At 47.0% G+C, this 24718-nt stretch overlaps 1 protein-coding gene across 1 annotated transcript in view; it reads right to left on the bottom strand.

Moving 5' to 3' along the window:
• Positions 1-20787, bottom strand: part of CWC25 (CWC25 spliceosome associated protein homolog) — a 73910-nt gene extending 53123 nt beyond the window's left edge. The window contains exons 1-5 of the mRNA XM_029572906.1: positions 20619-20787; positions 20363-20535; positions 2484-2720; positions 1738-1807; positions 917-1029 (exon numbers count right to left, since the gene is read on the bottom strand). Coding sequence (XP_029428766.1) covers positions 917-1029; positions 1738-1807; positions 2484-2720; positions 20363-20535; positions 20619-20636 — 611 coding nt within the window. The 5' untranslated portion in view covers positions 20637-20787. The remainder of the gene's footprint in view (positions 1-916; positions 1030-1737; positions 1808-2483; positions 2721-20362; positions 20536-20618) is intronic.
• Positions 20788-24718: the final 3931 nt, after the last annotated feature.

The raw sequence follows: 24718 nt of genomic DNA, 5'->3' as shown, positions 1-24718 counted from the left end.
AAGTGGTCAGCCATGCGGGGAGCAAGCAGCTTGCACCTGCCGTGGATCCCGCTGCTGAGAAAGTGTCCCTGCAGTCCCCAGTGAAGAGCCCTTCGTACCAGGGAGGCAGCGGGAACAAAAGCCAGCCTGCGAAAGCCACGTGAAAACCTCCCCACAAGAAAACCGCGGGGCTCGCACCAAAAATCGGAGTAAAGAAAACTCCTCGACCTGCCTCCATCACAATTTGCTGCCCGGGAGAGCTGACAGCACGATGGGTCTGTCTCTTTCCTGTTTTCTTTTTTTTTAAAACAACTTAAAACCTCAGAAAAAAAAACAAATAAGACATACTTTCCTGAAGCAGAATGGTAGAGGCTCTGAAAAGATTGTGCTGGGAGGGGAGGGAGCCAGACCACTGGCTGTCACCCACAGTGCTCTCCTACACTGGAATCCCAAAACAAATTTTCTTGGTTCAGAACTGCAGGTTTTGAACCTCCTCCATCTGCTGGAGACAGAGAAATACAGAGGAGCTGCAGATGGCACACTGGGTTAAGAGGCAGTGCCTGCAAAAATTTGTCTTCATCTGCTGGAAGGGAGGTAAAACCCAGGAGTCTGGACTGATCTGCGTACGTACAGGGAAAAGTGAATTTCTTAGGAAAAAATGGTCTACACTAAAGAAACGGAACAAACCATTTGCAGCTAGGCACTGGTGTTACCAAGTGTAGTCTGCATGGCCATGGCTGGTCTGTGCATAATAAATACCTCACATCTTATTGGGCAAGGCTTGAGGAGGAGTCACATCACTAACCTATCACTTGTCAGCATGGTCTGAGAAGGAAGCAGATGCAGCACAGGCAACCACTGCTCCGCCATACCAAGTCACAGCTTGCCCTGGCACGCGCCTATTGAAAGGTGGGACGCAGACCATATTCATGCCTACTTTTCATGGTCTCTCTCCTCCTCGCTGCTAGAGCTCCGATGTTTGCGTTTCTTGTGTTTCTTTCTCTTCTCCTTTTTCTTTTTTTTCCCTCTCTTTTCCAGGGTGCTCTGCAACTGCAAGGTCAGAGAATGTAAGTGGAGTGGGAGCTGCAGTGTTACTCCTCACACCCAAGCTAAAAACAACAAAAAACCACAGCTAGCTGTGTCTTCCACCTGCTGCTCCAAGTCAGCTCTTCACCAATTTCTGAAAGTCAGCAGAAAGCAGGTGCTCTAGGAAACAGACATTTGAGGTTTTGCGGAATTTATTCCCATCTGCACCCCGTCATTCGTTACTTCTGCTTCTATACACATCACAAAGAGAATCCTGATAGGCAGGATGACACTGATGGCACAATTTCAGAATGCCACAATTCAAAAGCTGGATTTGCTGACTCCATTCAACACAAACTGCATCACATTTGGTCTTTTTCTGTTGTCACTATGGATGCTATGCAACAGTTGCTCCAAGTATGTCCATGTAATACAGGTCCTTCCATCTTTTTCCTCCCCAGCAAAGGCAGACACAAAAAGAAAACTAAAAAAATGCCCTCGGCAGCTTAGCATATCATAGCTGCCACCATCAGCCAGCATCCCAAGCGTGTGAGAACCCGACAGGGGAAAGCTGGTCTTGGAGAAAAGTTACTTTTCTTCCAGTAAATAAGGAGGTGAATAAACCTGCATGTGCAATGTTTCCGCCTGCTTCTGACACCCTCATGGGAGAAGGACTTGAATAAAACTTGTCTGTCTTCTACACAGAAAATGAAAAAAAAAAAGGTTTCTCACCAATTCCCGGATTTTCTTCATTTTCATGGGATTTTTCAAAACTTCTTTTTTTTTCTCTTCCTCTCTTTTCCTAATATGAAGTTAAAAAAAAATAGTATTTGCTCCAATTCTGGCTCTTTCATGATAATACCTGAGGCTCTGAGCCCATCTCCTCCCTCCTAACCCAATTACATCATATTCCCCAAATTGTGCAAGCCTGCACCATCTTTGCCTCACATCGACTCCCTGCTTCCTGGTGTGCCATAGACTGGGTCAGGATTAGGCACAAACATTCCCCAACAGCATCAGCTCCACAGCTGAACATTAGGGCAGGACAACTCAGAAAATGATCTCATGCCTTCATTCTTTCATAGACCCAGTGAAGGAAAAGAACAAATGAGAGACAGAACCAGTCAGTAGCTGCCAATATACATATTTATAAAGCCAAGCTGGCAGTGGCACTTTCTGTTTAGAGCAAAGAGGTCCTGGTTACAAATCCACTTGCACTATTCACCATCTACTGTACTTGACCCCTTTCTATACCCACTTAATTATTACAACCTCTACTAGCTTGCTATTAGCTCAGTTCCACCCCAGCTGTGTTTGTAAAGTACTGCAGGATACAGCTCACATGAAACAAATATGTAGAAGATTGGTGGTTCAGTGGCAGAATTCTCACCTGCCATGCGGTAGGCCAGGGTTTGATTCCCAGCCAATGCACCATACATTTCTACAAGTATAACATCCAACCCTCCTTCCTTTATTACCTGATCATGAACAGTGGATCTTCCCGAATTTTACTGGCCATGTCCAAGGCAAAGTTGGCTCCTGAAGAGGCAAAAATCGATCCAGGCAACAGCCCAGTTTCAGCAGAAGGACCAGTCTCCTTGTCTTGCATTTTGTCCAGGATGTATTTGTCCACAGGTCGCCCAAGGAGATATTCTTCCCTATCCACCATGCTGCTGGGCCCCTGATACATCCAGTCCAGCTTCTCCTCTTTTTTCCTAATTCAAACACAAACTCATCTCACAAACTTCATGCATTAGGAAGACAAACGCAAAAGAAACCTTATACCAGGGTAAGGGAAGAAGGGAGAACAGGAACCAAGCAGAGTCCGCAACAGCACAGTAAGCAGGTTACTCATAGGTACACTGGATGGACTACACAGGAAAATTGGTTCTTACCTGCTAATTTTCTTCCTAAAGTACCAAGATCAGTCCAGAGAAGTGGATTTTATATCCCTACCAGCAGATGGAGGCAGAGAACAAAAACTTTGAGACACTGCTACATAACAGAGAGTGCCACCTGCAGTCCCTCATTATTGACCTGTACCCAAGCCAAACTAAAGGGAAAAACTCAATTATCCATTTTTCCAGGCTGAACATCAAATTTGGAGCCCTTATCAATCCCAAGGACACCAATCAAACCTGGTCATCCTACCTTGTTCCATGTAACTCTGCTCTTTTTTGTTAACAATGTTCGATGTAAGCCAGCATGATGTACCTATGAATGTCGGCATATAAAAGTTTTAAATAGAAACATAGAACATAGAAACATAGAAATGACGGCAGAAGACAACCAAATGGTCCATCCAGTCTGCCCAGCAAGCTTTCACACTTTTTTTTTTCCATACATTTCTGCTACTCTTGTCCCTTTAAATAACTTTTTTGGTTCTATTTCCCTTCCACCCCCACCATTGTAGATAAAATAAATAAATAAGCTCTGAATAGATACAAAGCCTGATCAGATTGTCAACATAGCCAGAAAGGTCTTTTGAAGATAAGGGGCTGGGTCTCTGGACTAATCTGTGGTACTTCAGAAATGAAAATTAGCAGGTAAGAATGAATTTTCCTTTCCTGTTTGTATCCCAGATCAGTCCAGACAAGTGTGATGTACCAAAGCACCTTTACATTGGGCGGGCATCTGAAAGACCTGCTCTCACCACACTCTCATCAAACATCAGCTCTTCTGGCACATGAACATCTAACCGATAAGGCCTGGGAAAAAAAGTGTACAGAGAAGACCAGGTTGCCACCCTTCAGCTCTCCTGTGGTGACACCAACTGACACTCAGCCCAGGAGACTGCTTGTGCTCTAGAAGTGTGTGCTTGCAATCCCTCTGGAACTTGCCAACCCTTGCAAATATAGGTGGAAAAAATAGCTTTCTTCAACCATCGAGCAATCGTGCCCTTAGAAACTTTACTTTCCGAGGTGAAGAAGGGAGAGAGAGTTACCTTGGCTACCGGACTTGTCATCTGCCATTCCGGGGGAAGCTGGAGTCTAGCCCTCGACGGTGTGCACGGAACAGCTGAACTAAATTATTTCCTGCTACGTCATCCAGAGGGGCCAGCCGAGAAGCCTCAAAACCGGCCTCTCAGGTACACTCTCCCTGAGGTGGAGAAGGGAGAGAGAGTTACCTTGGCTGCCGGACTTGTCATCTGCCATTCCGGGGGAAGCTGGAGCATTGTTTTCGGGTGAATGTTCGCTGAGTGAGGGTAAGGAGAAAGTTATACCTGGCCCCTCTCTTGAACTGTGTACTACTCTATCCCTGATAGAACGAACACCCCCAGGTAATCCAGCAGAGAAGAGGTCACAAATTCAAACCCCTGATCCGGTCATGGTCAGTGATGACCAGAAGTTACCTGAACAGGGAAGTAAAACATCTTTGGATTTGCCTATCTTCTCGACACCATCATTGGAATCTGAGGGAGAAGTCAGAAAAGCTAATGTAGGGGGGAACCCTGAGTTAAAATATGTTTTTCCACAATTGAAAAGAGCTGACTTGACTAAACCAACAACTATTTCTCTGGACTCTATATGGGAAGCAATTCAATCTTTAAATGACAATATTTATAATCAGATGTCGCCAGTATACACCTATGTGGAGAAAATGGATACAAGACTTATGGAAGTGGAAAAAGTAATAAAACTGGATAAAGAGAATATTGTTAAAATAAAAGTTGAATTAGAGAGTAATAAAGCTGTACAGAGTACAATAATGAAAGAAAATCACATTCTGACTACTAGGTTAGAGAATATAGAAAATACTCTGAGAGGAAAAAATTTACGATTCATTAATTTCCCAAAAAGCCAATTGATATCCCCTAAAGAGATGTGGAAAAAATATATGCTAGAGATTTTGAAGGTATCAGAACAAGCTTTACCAGTAACATCCAGAATATTTTACATACCAACAAGTAAAATTAGTAAAGAAGTTGAAGGGCAACAAATTAAAGATATACCTCCTGAAGATCCATTGCAATTAAACTTAACAGAATTCTTAGAAACATCTCAGAAAGATCAAATTGTACCAGCCATTTTCGTGGTTTCTTTTCTGCTGGAAGCAGATAAAGAATGGTCATTAAAAATGTTTTTTAGACATAGATCTGAGATGTTTTTGGGCTGTAAGGTGAATATATTTCCTGATCTCTCTAAAATTACTCAAAAAAGAAGAAAACAATTCTTAGTTTTAAGACCGCGAGTTTTGGAAATTGGGGCGATGTTTCTATTAAAATTTCCCTGCAAGTGTCTAGTTAAGTATCAAGGTTTATCATATGTTTTTTATCAGCTAAACCAGCTTCACAGCTTTTCTTGTAGGGAAAAATTCTATACCCGGAAGCTCCTCCCCTAATGATTAGTGAAAAGTAAGACATAAAGGTTTGTTAGTGATGATATATATCAACAGTGCTTAGCTTCTTAATTTCTTTGAAAATTGCATATGCAAAAAAAAAATTCTTGAGGTATAAAACTTGGATCTCTGATTGTGGACTTTAGTAAGGATACAAATATGTATATTGTAATATTTAAAATTGCTGTGTATTGTTGCCTAATTTGTATTTTGGTTTCAAACAAGAAGTGTTCTCTTGATTATAAACTGTTTAAATTCAATAAAATATAAATTAAAAAAAAAAAAAGAAACTTTACTTTCCTTCTTAGCTCCTCCAAACAATACAAAAAGATGATCCTACTGCCAAAAACTGTTGGCAACTTTCAGATTCTGCAACAGCACCTATCAGACATCCAACAAATGAAGTTCCCTTGCTTCTGGAGTTTCAGACAAGCAATTTAGAAACCCGGGAAGCTCCACAGTCTGGTTAAGGTGGAGCAATGAAACAACCTTGGGTAAAAATGAGGGCACTGTCCGCAAGGATACCCTATCATCCATAATTCTCAGAAAGGGATCTCTACAGGATAAAGCCTGTAGCTCTGAAATTTGTCTGGCTGAACAAATCGCCACTAGAAAAGCAACCTTCAAGGTGAGGTTCTTTAACGATGTGCACCACTGCAGTTCAAATGAAGTTCCGCACAGCACTTGAAGAACCAAATTCAAACTCCATGCCAAGCACATCTTTCAAACCAGTGGATCAAGTGCTTGGCTCCCTTCAAAACTGGACTACATCCGGATGAGATGCTAAGGGTCTCCCTTTGCAACTTACCTCAGAGACACTCCAGAGCCGCAACTTGCACGCATAGGGAATTGTACGCCAGACCCTTGGACAAGCCCTGCTGCAAAAAGGCCAACACCTGAGGGTCATCCAACCTCAACAGGTCTAGGCCTTTTGTCAATATCCCAGGCCTCAAACACTCCCCACACCTTGACATATGCCATAGATGTGGATGGTCTCCTGGCCTGAAGCAAAGTAGCAATCATCAGCTCCAAGTATCCTTTTGCTCTTAAACATCTCTTTTCAAAAGCCAAGCCAAGAGGCAAAAGTGATCCACCCAATCTGAGAAGATAGGTCCTTGTCTCAACAGGCATGCTAGATGATCTAACCTGAGCAGACCATCCACCGCGAGATGAATCAGATCCGTTAACCATGACCAATGCGGCCACTCCAGCGCAACCAGTATGACCCTTCCCAGATGCCTCTCAATGCGCCATAACACGCGACCTAATGGCCATAGAGGAAACATATAGCAGAACGTCTGCTGGCCAAGGCAGAACCAGAGCATCAAGTCCCTCGGCTCAGATGTCTGCGGCTAAAGAACCATGCTTTCCTGGCATTGCTTTGCAAAGCCATCAGATCCAAGTGGGGCTTGCATCAGGTTGAAAGCTTCCCCTGACAATTCCCATTCTCCCGGATCCAACTGTTGCCTGCCGAGATAGTCTGCCTGCACATTGCTCACTTCAGCCACATGCGAAGCCGCTATCCCCTGCAGATGCTGATCCACCCACAGAAAAAGCTCCTAGGCCTCCAGAGCCATGGCGCAACTCTTTGTCCCGCCCTGCCGATTGATATATGCCACCGGTCGCATTGTCCAAGAATACTCTCACCACTCGACCGCGGACCTGAGGGAGGAAAACCACAAGCACCCTGCAAACTGTTCTTGTTTCCAAATAATTGATCGACCAGCTTGCTTTCATAGATGATGACCGAACTTGGGCCCCAAACCACTGAGGCTGGGATCCATGGCCACCACTACCCAGTCCAGAGTCTCCAGATCCACACCTCAAACCACTACGAGAGAGTGGACCTCGGCTCCCCCTGCAGCAGTAAAGGCTGCTGATACTCCAACAACGGAATCCAGCAGAACAGTAACACTCTCTGGAGAGGCCTTAGGTGGGCAAACACCCATGGTACCAAATCTAGCATAGATGCCATAGAACCCAGCACCTGTAAATAATCCCAGGCCCTGGGAACTGACAGGCATAAGAAATGCTCTATTTGCGACAATTTTTATCACTCTCTGAGGTGAGAAAGACCCTTCATGCCCGGGTGCTGAACCACAAACCCAGGCAATCCAATGATTGAGTCAGCACTAGACGACTCTTAGTTAAGTTTATCACTCATCCGAACGACTAACATTTCCATCACCTGATGCACCGCCTGGCAAAATTCCCCCTCTGACTTCACCCAGATGAACCAATTGTCCCGATAAGGGTGGACAAGAATCCTCTCGATTCACAGTGCTGCTGCCACCAATACCATCACCTTCGTATTCGTTCATAGCACCATCAACCCAAAAGGAAGGGCCTGGAATTGGAAATAATGTCAAAGCACCATGAAGCTTAAAACTACTGGTGCTCCTGCTGAATGGCTATATGCAGGTAAGCCGCCGTCAAATCCAGGGACTCTAGAAACTTTCCGCTTTGGACCTCTGTGATGACCATCTACAACGTTTTCATCCTGATACGTGGCACACGCAGAGCAGTATTGGTCTTCTGGAGGTCCAGAATGGGCCGAAAAGTGCCTTCCTTTTTGAAAACCACAAAATAAATCTAGTATCTTCCTTGTCCCTTTTCCAGCAGAGGAACCGGCACAATTGCATCCAGCCTTTGAAAGAGGTACGGTATCTTGTATGGCCTCTTGTTTGCTTCGGGACACCATGAATGCCTCCCTTATCGGATGAGAAAATTCGCAAGAGCAAGTTTGCTTACCGTAAACGGTGTTTTCCATAGATAGCAGGATGAATTAGCCTTGCTATTTGGGTGACGTCATCGGACGGTGCACTGGATCGGACATTTTCTTCAAGGATCAAAAATCTTTTGAACTGCGCATGTGCAGCACTTCCCACGCACAGCTTGCGGTTCCTCAGCTTCAGTTGATCTCCAAGCAATGAGGCTTCAGATTTATAATAAAGGAGCAGAAAACTACATGTCCAGGGAGGAGAGTGGAAGCATGGCTAATTCATCCCATCTATGGAAAATATTGTTTGCTTACCATAAACTTGCTCTTTTCCATTGATAAGCAGGCTGAATTAGCCCTGCTATTTGGGAGTCCCCAAGCATATGGTTAACAAGTGTAGTTAATGAATAAAGCAATGATCTATAATACTTGTCATTCCACACTGCACAATTTATTTTTTTTTTAAACTCCTTGGTGGACATGGTTTTCTGATCTAGAGCATAGGAGAGAACTGCTTGACCAAGTTTGCTGACTGAAGTTGCTGAGTGGTCTAAGCAGTAATGAGCTGTGAACGTATGAACTGAAGACCAAGTTGCAGTTCTACAGATGCCTTCCATTGGTACATTTTTGAGATGAGCAATAGAAGATGCCTTTGCTCTAAGTTGGTGTGTTGAGACTAAGCTTAACAAGGGAGTTTGTGATGCGTTATGGAAGAACTGAATACAGTTTGAGATCCAGTTGGATATGGTTCGTTTTGAGACTACAATGCCTAGTAAGTTCGGTTTGAAAGATATAAACAATTGAGAAGATTTGCGATAAGGTTGAATTCTTTGTTTATAAGCTAGTGCTCTCTTGTAGTCCAGTGTATGGAGCTGAGACTCTTGTTAGCATGAGGTTTAGGGAAGAATATTGGAAGCGTGATGCTTTGATTGATATGGAAAGCTGACACTACTTTGTGCAGGAATTTTGGATGAGTTCTTAGAACTACTTTATCATGAAAAAAATGCATCTAAGGTGAGTAATGAACTAAAGCTTGCAGTTCACTTACTCGTTGAGCTGCAGTTATCGCAACTAGAAAAACTACTTTCCAAGTTAAATACTTCAAATGAGAAGACTGAATTGGTTCGAAAGGAGGTTTCATTAAATTTGATAAGACTATATTTAGGTCCCACAGAACTGGAGGCTTTTGGAGTGGAGGTTAAAAAGTCCTTTTAGGAAATGAGATATTAAAGGATATGAGGCTATGGAAGTGCCATTATGTATTTCATGATAAGCTGCTATGGCACTTAGGTGCACTCTTACTGAGTAAGTAGCTAAGCCTGATTTGGAAGATGATGCAAGTAGGCAAGGATTTCTGTAGGCGCTGAAGAGAAGGGAGGAACCTTTTGAGTGTGACACCACGAAATGTACCTCTTCCATTTGAAGGAGTAATTTCTTCTTGTTGATAGTTTTCTGGATGCTATGATGATGTGCTCAATGTCATCTGAAAGAGTGAAACCCTTTAAGATCTCGTGTTCAACATCCAAGCTTGTTAGATGAAGCAAAGAGTGTAAGGATGAAGGAGGGTTTCGTTTTCTTAGGTTAGCAGATTTGGATCCTGACCGAGGTTCTGTTTCGGAGTACTATACCAGATACCATGGCTGTCTTGGCCATGCAGGAGCTATAAGTATCATCTGTGATCGGTCTTGAATCAGTTTCTGAACTGTCCTTGATATGAGAGGAATTGGAGGAAATGCATAAAGAAGACCCTGTGACCATGACATCAGAAAGGCATCCTGTTTATATCTGATGGGGCTGGGATGTTCTGAGCGGAATTGTCAAACTTTTACGATTTTGTTCCGTTGCGAAAAGGTCTATCCAAGGGTGATCCCACTATAGGAATATCTTGTTTGCAACTGTTTGGTTCAGTGACCATTCGTGGGGGTGAAATATCCTGCTGAGGCAAATCAGCTAACTTGTTGGCTACACCTAATATATAAGTTGCCTTTAACAGTATTGAGTTTTGGAGAGCCCACTTCTATATCCAGACAGCTTCCCTGCAGAGATTCCAGGAACCTGATCCTCCTTGCTTGTTTATGCAGAACATTGCAACTTGATTGTCTGTATGTATTATTAAGGTTTGAAAAGATGTGTGAAAGTTTTTAGTGCATTTTTTATGGCTCTGAGTTCCAAAAGATTGATTGGAAATGATCTTTTGACTTGGGTCCATAGTCCTTGCGTCTTGTAATGTAGCAGATGTGCTCCCCATCCTTATGTTGAGGCATTTGTTGTCAAGATTAAGTTGTGGACTGGGTCTTGAAGAGGAGATCCCACTGTCAGACTATTTGTATGTAACTACCAGCAGATATCCTTCGCCATGGATTCCGTGATTGTTATTATTGTGGATATTGGCATCAGGAATTGAATCTACTGAGCTTTCAATCCCCACTGAAGATGACGCATATGAAGTCAGATATGGGGAACTATGTGAACAGCCACTGCTAAGTGTCCCAGAAAAATCAGAATTTGGTGGGCAGTTGGTTTTGTCGTTGATAGTTGATGCAATCGATTTATCCTTTCTTACGGAAGGAATGCACAAGCTTCTATTGCGTTTATCTTTGCCCCTATGAACTGAATAATCTGAGTCGGTTTGAGTATCGACTTCTCGTAATTTATAAAGAAACTCAGAGATTCTAGACATGAGATTGTCTTCTTCAGGTGTTGAGATAAGGAGTTTGGGTCAGGGGAAGCTATTAACAATCATCTAGGTAAGGGAATAGACGAATTTCCTGATGCCTCAAGTGGGCCACTGCCACAGCCAGACATTTGGTGAAGACTCTGGGAGCGGAGGAAAGACCAAAGGGCAGAACCCTATACTGGTAGTGTATGGAGTTCACCTGGAAGCAGAGGAAATGCCAGCAGAGGGATGTATCGGGATGTGAGTATATGCATTCTTGAGGTCTAGAGAACACATCCAATCATTCTATTGTATGAACAGGAAAACTAATTTGAGGGATGTCATCTTGAATTTCTCCTTCCGCAGGAACTTGTTTAGGGGTCAAAGGTCTAGAATTGGATGAAGACCCCCCTGAGCATTTCAGGATGAGGAAGTATTGGGAGTAAAATCCTGAATTGATTTGTTTTTCGGAATTATTTGGACGGCTTGTTGTTGTAGAAGTGTCTGTAGTTCTTGTTCTAGTAGGTGAACAGTGGAGATATCAGATGCCCTGGCAGAGAGGTGAGGGAGATGAGGTTTGGATAGGAAATTGAGTTGGTATCCCTCCTTTACAATCTGGAGCACCCATTGGTCCGAGGTGATCTTTTGCCATTCTGGAAAGTAATGCTGAATTCGTCCCCCCAATACATAATTCAGGCCATGGCTGATTTATCTTCAAAAAGACTGATGGTTTTTGGAGAGGAGTCTAGACTGGTTTCTGTTTGGCGGGGTCTAGCCTGAGTTGCTTGAGGCTATGGTCGAGGTAGTTGGTAAGGTTGGAATTGTGTTCTGTATGGAATGTAAGTTTTGTATGGTCTCCTTTGGAAATACATAGGTTTTCTTTGGTAGTAGTGCTGAAGAGAGGATTGGACCTCTACATTTTGCTCTTTTGGTTGTGCTACCATGTCCTTAAGTTTGTCTCTGAACAAGTTGTCTCCTACACAAGGGAGGTTAGCCAATTTTTCATGAACATCTTCTCCGAAAGAACTGGAGCTTAGCCATGCGACGAGCTGCGATGTTCTGGCAGATGTTTTGAAAGATTCATATACTGCCCGTAGAAGATGCCCGAGACCCTCTTCCATGTCATAAAAAGGAAGAGCTGTGATGGGTTGTCCTGTTTCTGTACAGAGTAATGGTTTTAGCAGTTGGAGGGATTCATAAAGATATTGCACGATGTAAAATCAATGTTGTTGGATGCTGGAAGTGAGCTTAGCACTTTGAAAAGATTTTCTGGTGTATTCATCTAGGATCCTATGATCTCTTATAGGCGGTGTTGATGAATGTAGTTTGGTCTTTTTCGCTCGTTTCATAGCTAATTCCAAGATGACTGATGCACATGGAAGTTGAACTACTCCGTAAATGTTAGATTTTTGTAGTCTGAACTTCAAATCTAGTTTTCTAGAAACTGGAGGTATTGAGGGGATTCCCAGGTCTTTGATAGAACGGAGTCTAATAATTTGTGAGATGGTAAAGCTGATGGTTCAGCGGGAACATCTAAAATTTTTAGAATTCCAAAAACCTCTTCTCTGGGGCCCAGTAGTTTCTGATTTCTATCCCTAGAAGGGTACCTAGTTTCTCAATGAAAAGAGAATAAGTAAGGTCCTTCAGGCGGAGATGAATGGTTAGGCAGCTCCTCTAGCGGATAGGAGGGGATACCTGTGGAACTGTCGGGGGAGCGGTCGTCCGGTGAATCCTGGGGTGTGAAATGAGGCGATTGGATTTTCTCTGTGATCTGCTCTGGGTTGGGAGCGCATGGTGAGTCAGGAATAATGGGGTGTGGCATGTCCCCTGTAGGACCCGGAAAGTATGGAGGAAAGATCTGCAGATGCAAAGATGAAAAGAGATTCATTATAATTGCAGAGATTTGATTAATGGCCTCCTGGGAGCAGAATATATTTGCAACCCCTTGGGCCTTCTGAGGTTGAGGTTTTTGTTGTGAAGCCTTTGAAGGTAACTTCCGGCAGTGTATGCCTGCTAATAGGATGTCTGAAGGAGGTTGGAGGGTCCAAGTGACCTGCTCCTTTCGGGGATCTTGGGAGTTAGTTCTTTTATTCATTTATTTATTTATTTATAGATTCTTATATACCACGGTACGTATAGTTCTACATCACCTCGGTTCACAGTGAACCGAGGTGATGTAGAACTATACGTATATGTATATGTATACATATATGTATATGTAGAACCGAGTTAGTTCTTTTAAATTTTTTGATTTGCGATGGGAACGAGAAGAAAGCCCCGAGCATTCCAAACGAACACTTTGTGAAGTGGTTTTTGAGGTGAAACCCATGGAGGATTCGATAATATATCCAAGATGGGGTCCTTTGTTATATGAGCCCTTGATGGGCATTTCTTTTTCTGTTTAGATGATGCATGCATCGTTCCTGCATCGGAGAATTTGAATGATGGCACGAGTGTGTCGGTACATCATGGATTTGCTTCGGGTATGTGTAAGTGCATGGGAGTGCGCCACTGCATCGCTTTTGTTTGACACGATGCAATTTGCGCCGAGATGGAGTGCTTCGGCTTATGTGCGTCGGAGGGTGTCAATGCATCGTGTTTCTTCTTTGACACAGTATCTGGTTTCGGTGGTTGCGCTGGCTGTTGCGTTGTGTGTCGGCTATCTTGCGGCGCATACGGGTTGGGATCACACTCCTCCCGTCTCAATTTTACCTCAGGTATCCAATGTGGACCGATGCTTTTTTGGTCTCGGTTCAGCCAAAGAGGACCAACTGGGTAAATTTTGAATCTTTGTCCTGGACCCCGGGGACAACTGAAAGGAACGTCCTGGGGTGGGTGCAACCAGTTCTCAGGTTATATTGTTATAGTTAATCATACTATTTTACCTTGTTTCATCTCGTTTTATACTATATCATATATAACTCCCGTCTCCGCCAGTTTACAGTATTGCGTTTCTATGGTTTCTTACATGTATTGCGTTGTTCCAAATGTAAACTGGAGTGAAGGCAGCTAGCTAAACTTCGGTATATAAAAATGATTAAATAAATAAAATAAATAAAAATAAAATGGGCCGGAAAGTGCCTTCCTTTTTGGGGACTACGAAGTAAATGGAATAGCGTCCCCTCCGACGTTCCGCAGGCGGAACCGGCGTTATGGCTCCCAAGTCTAACAGGCGCTGCAGCGTACTTTGTACAGCCTCTCACTTCTCTCGGTAAGCACATAGAGATATTAGAAACTTGTCCCGAGGGCGCCGTACAAAATCTAAAGCTTAACCTTGACTTATCACGGTGAGGACCCACTGGTCCGACGTCACCTTGGTCCATTCCTCGAAAAAGAGCGATAGCCTGCCCCCCACTACCGGTACCGAGGAATGGACCCGCAGTATCTCATTGTGAGGACTTCGCTCCAGAGGCAGACTGGGGGTTATTGGAACTGCCGAACCGTCTGCCCTGAAAGGACTGAGACCACGACTTCTGTCTGCATGAACCTGGGCGAAAGGATGACCCCGAATGAGCCAGTTGAGGCCTCCTGTTACCCCGGAAATGAGACAGAGTCGCAAAGGAGCCCTTCGACTTGGTCCGGTCCTCCAGCAGCTTATGAACTGTCTTCTCTCCCAGAGATTGGATCATGTCCTCCAAATGCTTGCCAAATAGCAACTTGCCCTTGAAGGGTAGCGAGCCGAGCTGGGCCTTAGAGGAGACATCTGCTGCCCAGTTCCGTAACCACAGAAGTCTGCGTGCGGAGACAGCAGATACCATGGCCCTGGCCAATGTCTCCAACAGATCATACAGCGCATCGGCGCTATAAGTGATTACCGCCTCAAGACGACCAGCCTGGAGAGCCTCACCCTCCGAAAGGTCAGCGTTTGCCTGGAGCTGCTGCGCCCAGCGAAGGCCCACGCGCAGAGCAAAATTGCTGCACATTGCTGCTCGCACCCCCAGAGCAGACACCTCAAACTTTTTCTTGAGCTGAAGCTCCAACTTTCTATCCTGCATGTCCTTGAGAGCCGTCGCCCCCGTGACTGGGATGGTGGTTTTCTTAGTGACGGCAGAGACCGCTGCATCCACCTTGGGAACTCAAAGAAGATTCAATGCTTCCTCTGGTAGGGGATATAGCTTATCGATTGCCTTACTGACTTTTAGCCCCAAATCTGGGGTGTCCCATTCCCTGAACAATAGGTCTGTTGCCGAGAAGTGGAAAGGGAAAGAGGCTGTAGGCCCCCTCAGGCCCAACACCACCAGATCCATTGCCCCCAGTCGAGACTCCGCAGGAGGGACCTTCAATCCTAGCTCCGCCAGGATGGCTGGAATGAGCGGACCCAACTCTTTTTTGAAAAGCCTGACCACCTTTGGATAGTCGCCTTCCAGAACTTGAGAACTTCGGTCTAAGCAATGTTGTGGGTCCGCGTCCACATCTGCCCCCCCCCCCCCCTCCGTCCGTCCGACCCAGCCGGCACCGAGCATAAGGGCCGTTTACTCTATTGAGACTCAGACCCCCTTTTTGACCTGGAGCGCTTCTGTAACGGGATCTTTTCCCCCAAATGCTTTCTCCCTGACTTCTTGGCCTTAAAGGCCTTGTGGAGAAGCAATACAAACTCTGAGGAAAAAGAAGACTGAGAGGAAGAATCAGCAGCCCCCTCAGGGCTATCCTCATGCACAGGAGAGGCTGGACCGAACAGTAGATCTCCTCCTGGGGGAACCAACTGTGGGGAAAGTGATGATGGTAACAACCCCTCCCCCATCGCGGTCTCCTGACCAGAATCCAACATGGCCGCCGTTCCCGCCATCGGGAACGGAGCAGCTGAGGCTGTGCGACTTGTCTGCAACTGCATGGTAGGCAGAGGAACCAGATTTCGACCCTCCTGGGGCAAAACAAAGGGTCCTTCGCCTCCCGGCAGACAATCAATACACAAGCCCTCACTTGATAACCGCGTGCGCGCAGAGCTGCACGCGCGGCACGACGATCTCTGGGGCATCACTGTTGCTGCAAAAACAAACTTGACAAAAAGCGGCGAAAATACCCAAAAACGGCAGTGCAGCGAAGCGGGGGGGGGGGGGGGGGGGGGGGGGGGTATAGGAAAGGACAGGAGAGCCGGCGCGCTGAAAAAATAAAGAGACTCGCTTTTTTTTTTTTTTTTAAATAAGCACTTGCCCGATTGCTGTCCACAGACCTAGTTCAGCTCCTGCTCCCTCTGGGGTAAGTGAACCGGGCTCCCCGGTATCACCCCAGGGCTGCTTAACTCAGGTCCTCAATCCTTGCTAGCAGCTGTCTCAACCAGGGAGGATGGTCCCCTCAGGACCTAGCAACCTCCTGGGAGACTGAAGGATCCTGTGTCATCTGCTGAATAACTTTTTTTTTTTTTTTTTTTAAAGACCTAGAGAAAAATTAAAAGAGCAATCCCCTAACTTTCATAACACTACCTGTCTCTATCCAATCCATAATATATTGGGCTTGGTAGTGTGACCGTCAGTGTGCGTGAATGTTCAGCAGCCCGCCGATAGATGGCGCTATAATGGCTCAAACACGCTGTACAGCGGCCATGTGACAACACCAGCTACAAGAGGTACAAAGAACAGAGGCCATTGCAGGACAGGCAGAATATAGCAGAGGAGATCCTGGCATGCTGCGAACGGAGCGTGTCCCGCTGCACACGCTCCGTTCGCGGTGAGGATGAAGGCCCAGCATGCTGTTCATGGCAAAAATGGAAGGCCCCTGTGTGCCACGAACGACACGCCAGGTCTTCATCTTCGCCGCGAACGGCGCGGGTCCAGCAGCATGCCGGTGAGAGAGAATGTGTGTTGGGGAGGGGAGGGTGAGAAAGAGCAGGAGGATGTGAGAGACAGCATGGGGGAGGGGATGCCGGTGAAAGAGAATGTGTGTGTGAGAGAGGGGGGGTGACAGAGAGCATGGTTGGTGAGAGGGGGTAGGGAGGGTGTGAGAGAGCATGGGAGGTAAGAGAGGGTGGGTGGGGGGATGCTAGAGTGTGGGTTTCAGAGAGAGGGAGCCTATATGAGGGGAGGGGGATGCCGGTGAGACAGAATGTGTGTGAGAGAGAGGAGAGGGGGAGTGCGAAAGACAGCTTGGTTGGTAAGAGGGGGAGTGCGTGGGATGCTTGAGTGTGGGTTTCAGAGAGGGAGCCTATTTGAGAGGATGTGTGTGTGTGTGTGTGTGCGCCAGAGAGTGGGGGAGCCTGTATGAAGGTGTGTGTATGTGGAAGGGACACCCTTACAGTGAATTTCTAGGGAAATTCTGCTCAAAACAAGAGCAGATGTGCCAATAAAAAGGCTCGCCGCCCGGGCGTAGAACGGGTAGAGTTGCTAGTTATATATATATATATATATATAAAATATATATTTTATTTTTTTTTTTACAATCAGAAGAGACTGTGGGTTTTGCACCTCCACCATCTGCTGGAGACAGAGAAATACTGATGGACTGTGGATGGCACCTTGGTACATAGGGCAGGATTGTTTTAAAACTTCTTTGACTCCATCTGCTGGAAGGGAGGCAAAACCCAGGTGTCTGGACTGATCCTGGTACGTACAGGGAAAGCAGGCTATTAATACGAAAAAAACCCACAAAACTTTGAAATGTCTATATGCCAATGCCAGAAGTCTAAGAAGTAAGATGGGAGAGAGTTTATAGAAGTGAATGATGAGATGACTTAATTGGCATCTTGGAGACCTGGTGGAAGGAGGATAACCAATGAGACAGTGCTATACCAGGGTACAAATTATAACACAATCAGGCCGATACAGTAAAAATCGCGGGAGAGCGCCCGCTCTCCTGTGCACGCGATACAGTAATTTAATTTATTTAAATGAGGGCTGGTGGTAAAAAGAGGCGCTAGGGACACTAGCGCGTCCCTAGCGCCTCTTTTCGGACAGGAGCGGCAGCTGTCAGCGGGTTTGACAGCCGACGCTCAATTTTGCTGGCGTCGGTTCTCGAGCCTGCTGACAGCCACGGATTCAGACTGGCTAGAGGGCCTCAAGGACTGGATGAACTGTTTACTCTTTGCTACTGGGACTCTGAGGCACTGAACTGAGCCCCACCATTGTATTGTGCACTTCCCCGGTGCCGAGAGAAATTAACGCTTACCTTTGGGTAGGCGCTAATTTCTGAAAGTAAAATGTGCGGCTTGGCTGCACATTTTACTTACTGAATCACGCGGGAATACCTAATAGGTCCAGCAACATGCATTTGCATGTTGCGGGCGCTATTAGGTTCGGGGGGGGGGGGACACATGCGTTTTTGACACGCTATTACCCCTTACTGAATGAGGGGTAAAGCTAGTGCGTCAAAAACGTGCATCCAATCGCGGGTTAACAGTGCGCTCCGCTGCAGCACACTGTACTGTATCAGCCTGAATGATAGGGAGAATTCAACTTGATCGGATGGGGGGTGGCACTGAACAGCCCTAACCTAGCAACTTGTTTTCTTAATAGGGAACAGTTATTTACTCATTCAAATAGTACTAGGATTAAGGGACACTCCATGAAATTAACAAGTAGCAGATTTAAAACAAATATAAGTAATTGTTTTCAGTCAACACACAATTGAGCTATGGAATTTGTTGCCAAGGTAAGTAGTATAGATGAGTTTACAAAAAATTAATACAAGTTGCTAGAAAACAGGTCCATTAACAATTATTAGCTAGGCAGATGTGGAATCTCCCCATTAGGATCTACCAAGAATTTCCAAGTTATGCAGATTAGCAAAGATCAGAGATGGATGTAGGGCTCCATGGATCATTAGTCTGAGCTAGTATGACTTTTTTTTTTTTTTTTTTTAAATATTGATGTTCCTCAAAATGTACCCAACTGCTGTCTGGCACCCTCCCTAGCCCCTCTACAGAGAAGCCAACTAATTCAGGCTCTCAAACCCTAACAAGCTGGAGCTCAGCAAAGTAATTTACAGCTGGACTATAACAGTTATACATCACTATCAGCTCGATACAGTAACATTCATTTGAAGATTTCTCGTCTGTAACGAGCTCGCTGCGCACAATTCGGACGCGTAAGGCAAACCAGCGATACAGTCTCCAGTTTCGCGCGTCCGTAGCGCTTCTTAAAACAGACGCGTAACCCTTCCCCACCCGGCATGTAAATGAACGAATTAGCTGTATAATGAAGGAATTAGCTATTCCCCTCCGATACCGTAACGCGCGCTCAGGTTATCTCATTAGTAACGCACTGTTTTGCCGCGGCCGTAACGTGTTAGTTTACCGCCTCCCCCTAGTAGGAGTTAGGACTGTGAGTCTAGTAACAAATCCATCGACACCGCTTAAGACACTCAAAAACAATAAAACACAATAAAAAAAAAAAGCGATACAGAGATGATCGAGAAAATGTAATGATGTGGGACACATAAAACCTGTCAGAAAAAAAAATAAAAATTTTTAAATACCTGTTGGAGGGCCGCATGGGTCCAGGCGGCGGCGGCGGGAGCCGGGTGGTCGCGTGTTAAATCTAGGCCGCGGGCGGGTGGGCGCCTGTTCCAGGCGGCAGCGGCAGTGGCGGCGGGGGGACACGCGTTAGTTCGAGACGGTCGGTGGGCGGCGGGTGGTCGCGTGTTAAATCTAGGCCGGGTCCGCACAGGCGCGCATTCATTCACTGCCGGTGGGGGCTGCCTCTCCGGCAGCCCCCACCGGCAATGAATGAATGCGCGCCTGTGCGACCCCTGCGATTCGGCACTCAAGGCAGTCACATGCCGTGACGTCACGGCATGTGACTGCCTTGAGCGCCGAATCGCAGGGCTCACATTCATTCACTGCCGGTGGGGGATGCCCCGGCAGCCCCCACCGGCAGTGAATGAATGCTGTGACTGCCTTGAGCGCCGGATCGCAGGGGTCGCACAGGCGCGCATTCATTCAGGCGGAGCCGGCAGCTTTCGCCGCCGGCTCCTCCGCCTGGATGAATGAATGCGCGCCTGTGCGACCCGGCCTAGATTTAACACGCGACCACCCGCCGCCCACCGACCGTCTCGAACTAACGCGTGTCCCCCCGCCGCCGCTGCCGCTGCCGCCTGGAACAGGCGCCCACCCGCCCGTGGCCTAGATTTAACACGCGACCACCCGGCTCCCGCTGCCGCCGCCTGGACCCACGCGGCCCTCCGACAGGTATTTAAAATTTATTTTTTTTTGAACACTCAGGTTTTTACATATTTTGGTATTTTTTTTTTTCACTTCATGGTGCCTGTCATTTCAAATGTCATTTGAAATGACATTTGAAATGACAGGTACCAGCGCACCCTGGTTACTGTATAGGCGCTGTATTAAGCGCCTATACAGTAAAATGGGTTACGCGGGCATAACCCTTCCCTACCGCTTTAAAGCCGCGGCATGCATTTGCATGCGATTAGAGGAGAGTATCGGGGAGTTAGTGAAGAGAACTGTGCGTGCGGGGAGGAAGGGTGCGCCTGACACTGCCGCACTGTTATTACCGCGGCCTTACAGGATCGACCTGTATATCTGTGGGGAAAAAATGCGGGGGGGGGGGGGGAAGGGGGAGGCCGGTTGGGACTTGGGTCTCTGCAGGGTGCAAGGTAGTTGAGCTCTGTGATACTTCAAGGAGTCCCCTCCCCAAATCATCCTCATCACCAAGGGCACTTGCTACAGTATTTGGGCTGGCAAGTCCTGCCCTTACCGCACGGTGCCCGCATCCTCGGCATAGCGTTGCATCTCCTCCCGGGCGCGCTCGTCCCGTAGCTCCCGCTGCAGCTCCTCGATCTTCTTGCGCTCGGCCTCATGCCTCTGCTCAGCCTTCCACACCTTCTCCACATTACGCAGCGTCTGCGGATGCCAGCTCTTCTTCAGGTTCTATGGGGGCAAAGCAGTAGAGGAGTCAGACGGATCCCCGGGAGATTCAGAGACTCCACCCCCCATCCCCATAGCTCTCTCACCAGGTCTCCTCCTCCCATGACGGCGGCAAATAATCCTCTCGCCTGCGGCAGCCAAACTAATCACGGCCACGGCTTTCTCCACGGTAACGCAACCACCACGCTTCCGGGCCCAACGTCATCAGCATGCGCGCAGGAAATAGAATCAGAAACCGCAAGGAGGAAAAGTGACGTGCGTGCTAGACCTCATTCCTAGACAGCTTCCAAAGCGAGGCTTGGATCGCATTGCTAGTCCTGCGCTTGCGCCGGGGACTTGCAACTTCATAGGATGAGTTTTTTTTTTTTAACTCTGGTGCTTGTATGGAGGAGGGGGTGGTTCAGCTCTCTCGTTATGCATAGGGATAACCGGGACATCTTCATGTCCGCTGTGGAGGAACTTAGCGGAAAGGCTGGTGTGATTTTAGACCACCCATTGAAGCTGTGCTTATTTAGATTGTTATCTTTGACAATTTAAGAACATGCCATGACACACCCCCCCCCCCTCACCTATCCTTCTCTCCTCCCACAGGATATATTATGTTAATAATTGCCCAGGACAAATCTCTATTTAAGTCTCGCTACTCTATGGTTTTTAGTTGATTGTTTTATCACTCTGCAGTTGTTATCGTTTTAAATCTTTCCTGTCTTCCATCTCCCATGTTTTTCGCTCCCTGTTTTTTGTAACTTTACCTTCTACTTAGCTGTTAATTGGTTTCCCCTGTTATATTGTAAACCGGTAGGATAAGACCTCGTCTTGAGTATCGGTATAGTGAAAAAATTTAAATAAATAAATACAAATACTGGGTCAGACCAAGGGTCCATCAAGCCCAGCATCCTGTTTCCAACAGTGGCCAATCCAGGCCATAAGAACCTGGCAAGTACCCAAAAAACTAAGTCTATTCCAGGTTACTGTTGCTGGTAATAGCAGTGGCTATTCTCTAAGGCAGAGCTTTCCAAACTGTGTGTCGGGACACGTTAGTGTGTCGCCTGCAGTGTGCAGGTGTGTCGCGCAAGCCCGGTCAACTCTGATGCGAGTTTGGGCTTTTTTTTTCTAGAGATTCACTTTTTTTTTTTCAGTTTATGGGTTGCTTATTATTGGGTGATTTTTGCTGTCAGTCGCGTTTTTTGGGGGGGCTTGGTGGGTGGAACGAGTCCAGCCATCCTTGCATTGGCTGCTGCTGCCGATGAGGCTTGGCCATGAGGAGTACTGACTGCAAGCAGCAGTGTCTGGTGATCATGGAAGGGAGTGAAGCACTTAACTGGCAACAATCAAAAAGACGAGGTACATGAGTGTGGGGGCCAGACATGTGCTGGGGGGAGAGAGATGAGTGCTGGGGGGACAGACATGTGCTTGAGGGGGAGAGATATGAGTGTGTGGGGGCCAGACATGTGCTGGGGGGAGGAGAGAGATGAGTGTGTGGGGGACAGATAATTTGTTTTATTATTGTTTCTCATAAATTATAACAATAACATGAATCTTGGAATATACATTTTTAATATAAATTTAAGGTTTTCATGAGATAGGTTGTGTCGTGAAACATTTTATTTATGTATATATTTAAGGAAACATACATAAATTGTCGAAATATGTTTCGTTCGTTTAACCTTTAACCTCTGGTTTACTAGTAGACTGAATTACCGTGTCGTGAAATTATGTTTGTCTAAAAAGTGTGTCACCAACATGAAAAGTTTGGAAAGCTCTGCTCTAAGGGGCGGATTTTCAGACTCCGCGAATAGGCCTACTTTTGTTTGCGCTCCAGGCGCAAACAAAGGTACGCTGGATTTTAGTAGATACGCGCGGAGCCGCTAAAAACCTGGATCGGCGCGCGCAAGGCTATCGATTTTGTATAGCCGGCGCGCGCTGAGCCGCGCAGCCTACCCCCGTTCCCTCCAAGGCCGCTCCGAAATCGGAGCGGCCTCGGAGGGAATCCTCTAACACCCTCCCCTCACCTTCCCCTCCCTTCCTCTACCTAACCCACCCGCCCGGCCCTGTCTACACCCCCCCCTTACCTTTCTCCGGGGATTTACGCCTCCCGGAGGGAGAAGTAAATCCCCGCGCGCGAGCGGGCCTCCTGCGCGCCGGGCCGCGACCTGGGGGCGGGTACGGAGGGCGCGGCCACACCCCCGGACCGCCCCGGGCCGTAGCCACGCCCCCGTACCCGCCCCCAAAACGCCGCGACGACCGGGCACGCCCCCGACACGCCCCCCTCGGAGAACCCCGGGACTTACGCGAGTCCCGGGGCTCTGCGCGCGCCGGTAGGCCTATGTAAAATAGGCTCACCGGCGCGCAGGGCCCTGTTCGCCTAAATCCGCCCGGTTTTGGGCGGATTTAGGCGAGCAGGGCTCTGAAAATCCACCCCTAAGTCAACTTCATCAATAGCAGGTAATGAAATTCTTCTCCAAGAGCTTATCCAATCCTTTTTTAAACACAGCTACACTAACTGCACTAACCACATCCTCTGGCAACAAATTCCAGAGTTTAATTGTGCGTTGAGTGAAAAAGAACTTTCTCCTATTAGTTTTAAATGTGCCACATGCTAACTTCATGGAGTGTCCCCTAGTCTTTCTATTATCCGAAAGAGTAAATAACTTCAGTTAGTCAGCCAGAGTGACTCACTGCTCTCTTAATTAACAAATGTTGGTACCTAATCTAATCAAACCAAATCACACTACCTTAACACTTTTCCAAGGTGAGTGCTGAACTTTTCAACCTTTTTACTTAGGTATACACTGCTCCTAGCTTATTTTTGCTTCTGGCTACTTTTCGGGGGTTTTTTTTTTTGTTTAATATACAAACACTAACTTCTTATTAGTTGCTTTACAGACTATTAAAAATAAACACACTAACTACTGCTTATTCCCTGCCTTACTGACTATTAAAAGCACAAACACACTAAATAATATTCCCAAATAGTTAACTTCGTCCCAATACTTTTAAAAAGGAAAATTTCCCAAGCAGACTTTCAGCCATCAGCAAGGTGATCCTCCCCTCTCAGTGCACCCACTGTTTAGTATATGCTCCACATGAAGGCAGGATATCATATATCAATAGCTACCTTACTCCTAAATTTAGGTGGGAGATTTTAACATACATATAGATGGTGAGACTTCAATTTCTGTCTCAGTTATCATTATTAAATTATGTTTTCCTAGCGTGTAGCAGATGGACTCATTACAAATGGGTATAGTGTGCTCGTGCTCATGCTAGCAGTTGGAGACGGATCTGACGTCAGCACGTAGTACATATATCCCTGCAGGAAGTGCAGACGCTCAGTAATTTCCGTCTCCAAAGCAGTTTGGAGCTACCTCATGTTCGCTGAGCGTTCTTTCCAAATTCTAACGACTAAATTCATAGAAGTCCTACCTGAAGACGAGCCCCGCACTCCTGCGGTGATACCATCAGGTCCCTCCCCAGTTGAGTTTCCCGAGGTGATTTCCGTGTCCCTCGGAGGTACGAGCCTCGGTCCAGTGGCCGACTTGCGGCAGGGACCTAGCCCCTGAGTGAGAAGGGCTCGGGCGCGGCGTTGAGGCAGCCTCGGTCCCGATCCGTTCGCGGTGAGGACTTGGCCCCCGAGCGAGACGAGTTCGGGCGCGGCCTAGAGGCAGCGGTTGCACTTCCTCGAGCGCGGCGGTGACGGTAATCACTCTCTCCCCCCCGCAGCCGGAGACCACCCGGGTCGCAACCGGGAAGCGCCGAAGATCAGGTAAGGCGTACATCTTTACTTGGCTGGTCTCCGAGGAAGCGAGGGTTAGCAGGGTCTGCCTGCGTGGCAGCCCGCCTAGGAGGTCGCCATTTTGCCTGCCTGCTCGCCATCACCATCTGCCCTGGTTCGCCGCCTCGCCCTAGTGCTCAGACCGGACTCAGCGCACAGGCGACGGGCGCAAATGTTAGGCGCCCGAAAATAATTGGGCGCACATTGATAGTTGATAGGCGCACGCTGCTAAGCGCACGTCGATAGGTGCACGTTGCTAGGCGCACGCTGCTAAGCGCACGTCGCTAAGTGAACGTGGATAGGCGCACGTTGCTGAGCGCACGTCGCTGGGCGCACCTCGCTGGGCGCCCGTTGATGGGCGCACATCTTCGCGCCCATCAACGGGCACATCTTCGCGCATATTTCAAAGCG

This window comes from Rhinatrema bivittatum, chromosome 12, assembly GCF_901001135.1.
Source record: "Rhinatrema bivittatum chromosome 12, aRhiBiv1.1, whole genome shotgun sequence".
Taxonomy (NCBI): Eukaryota; Metazoa; Chordata; class Amphibia; order Gymnophiona; family Rhinatrematidae; genus Rhinatrema; species Rhinatrema bivittatum.
The sequence above is the reverse complement of the archived record's forward strand: the minus strand, read 5'-3'. Positions and strand labels throughout refer to the sequence as shown.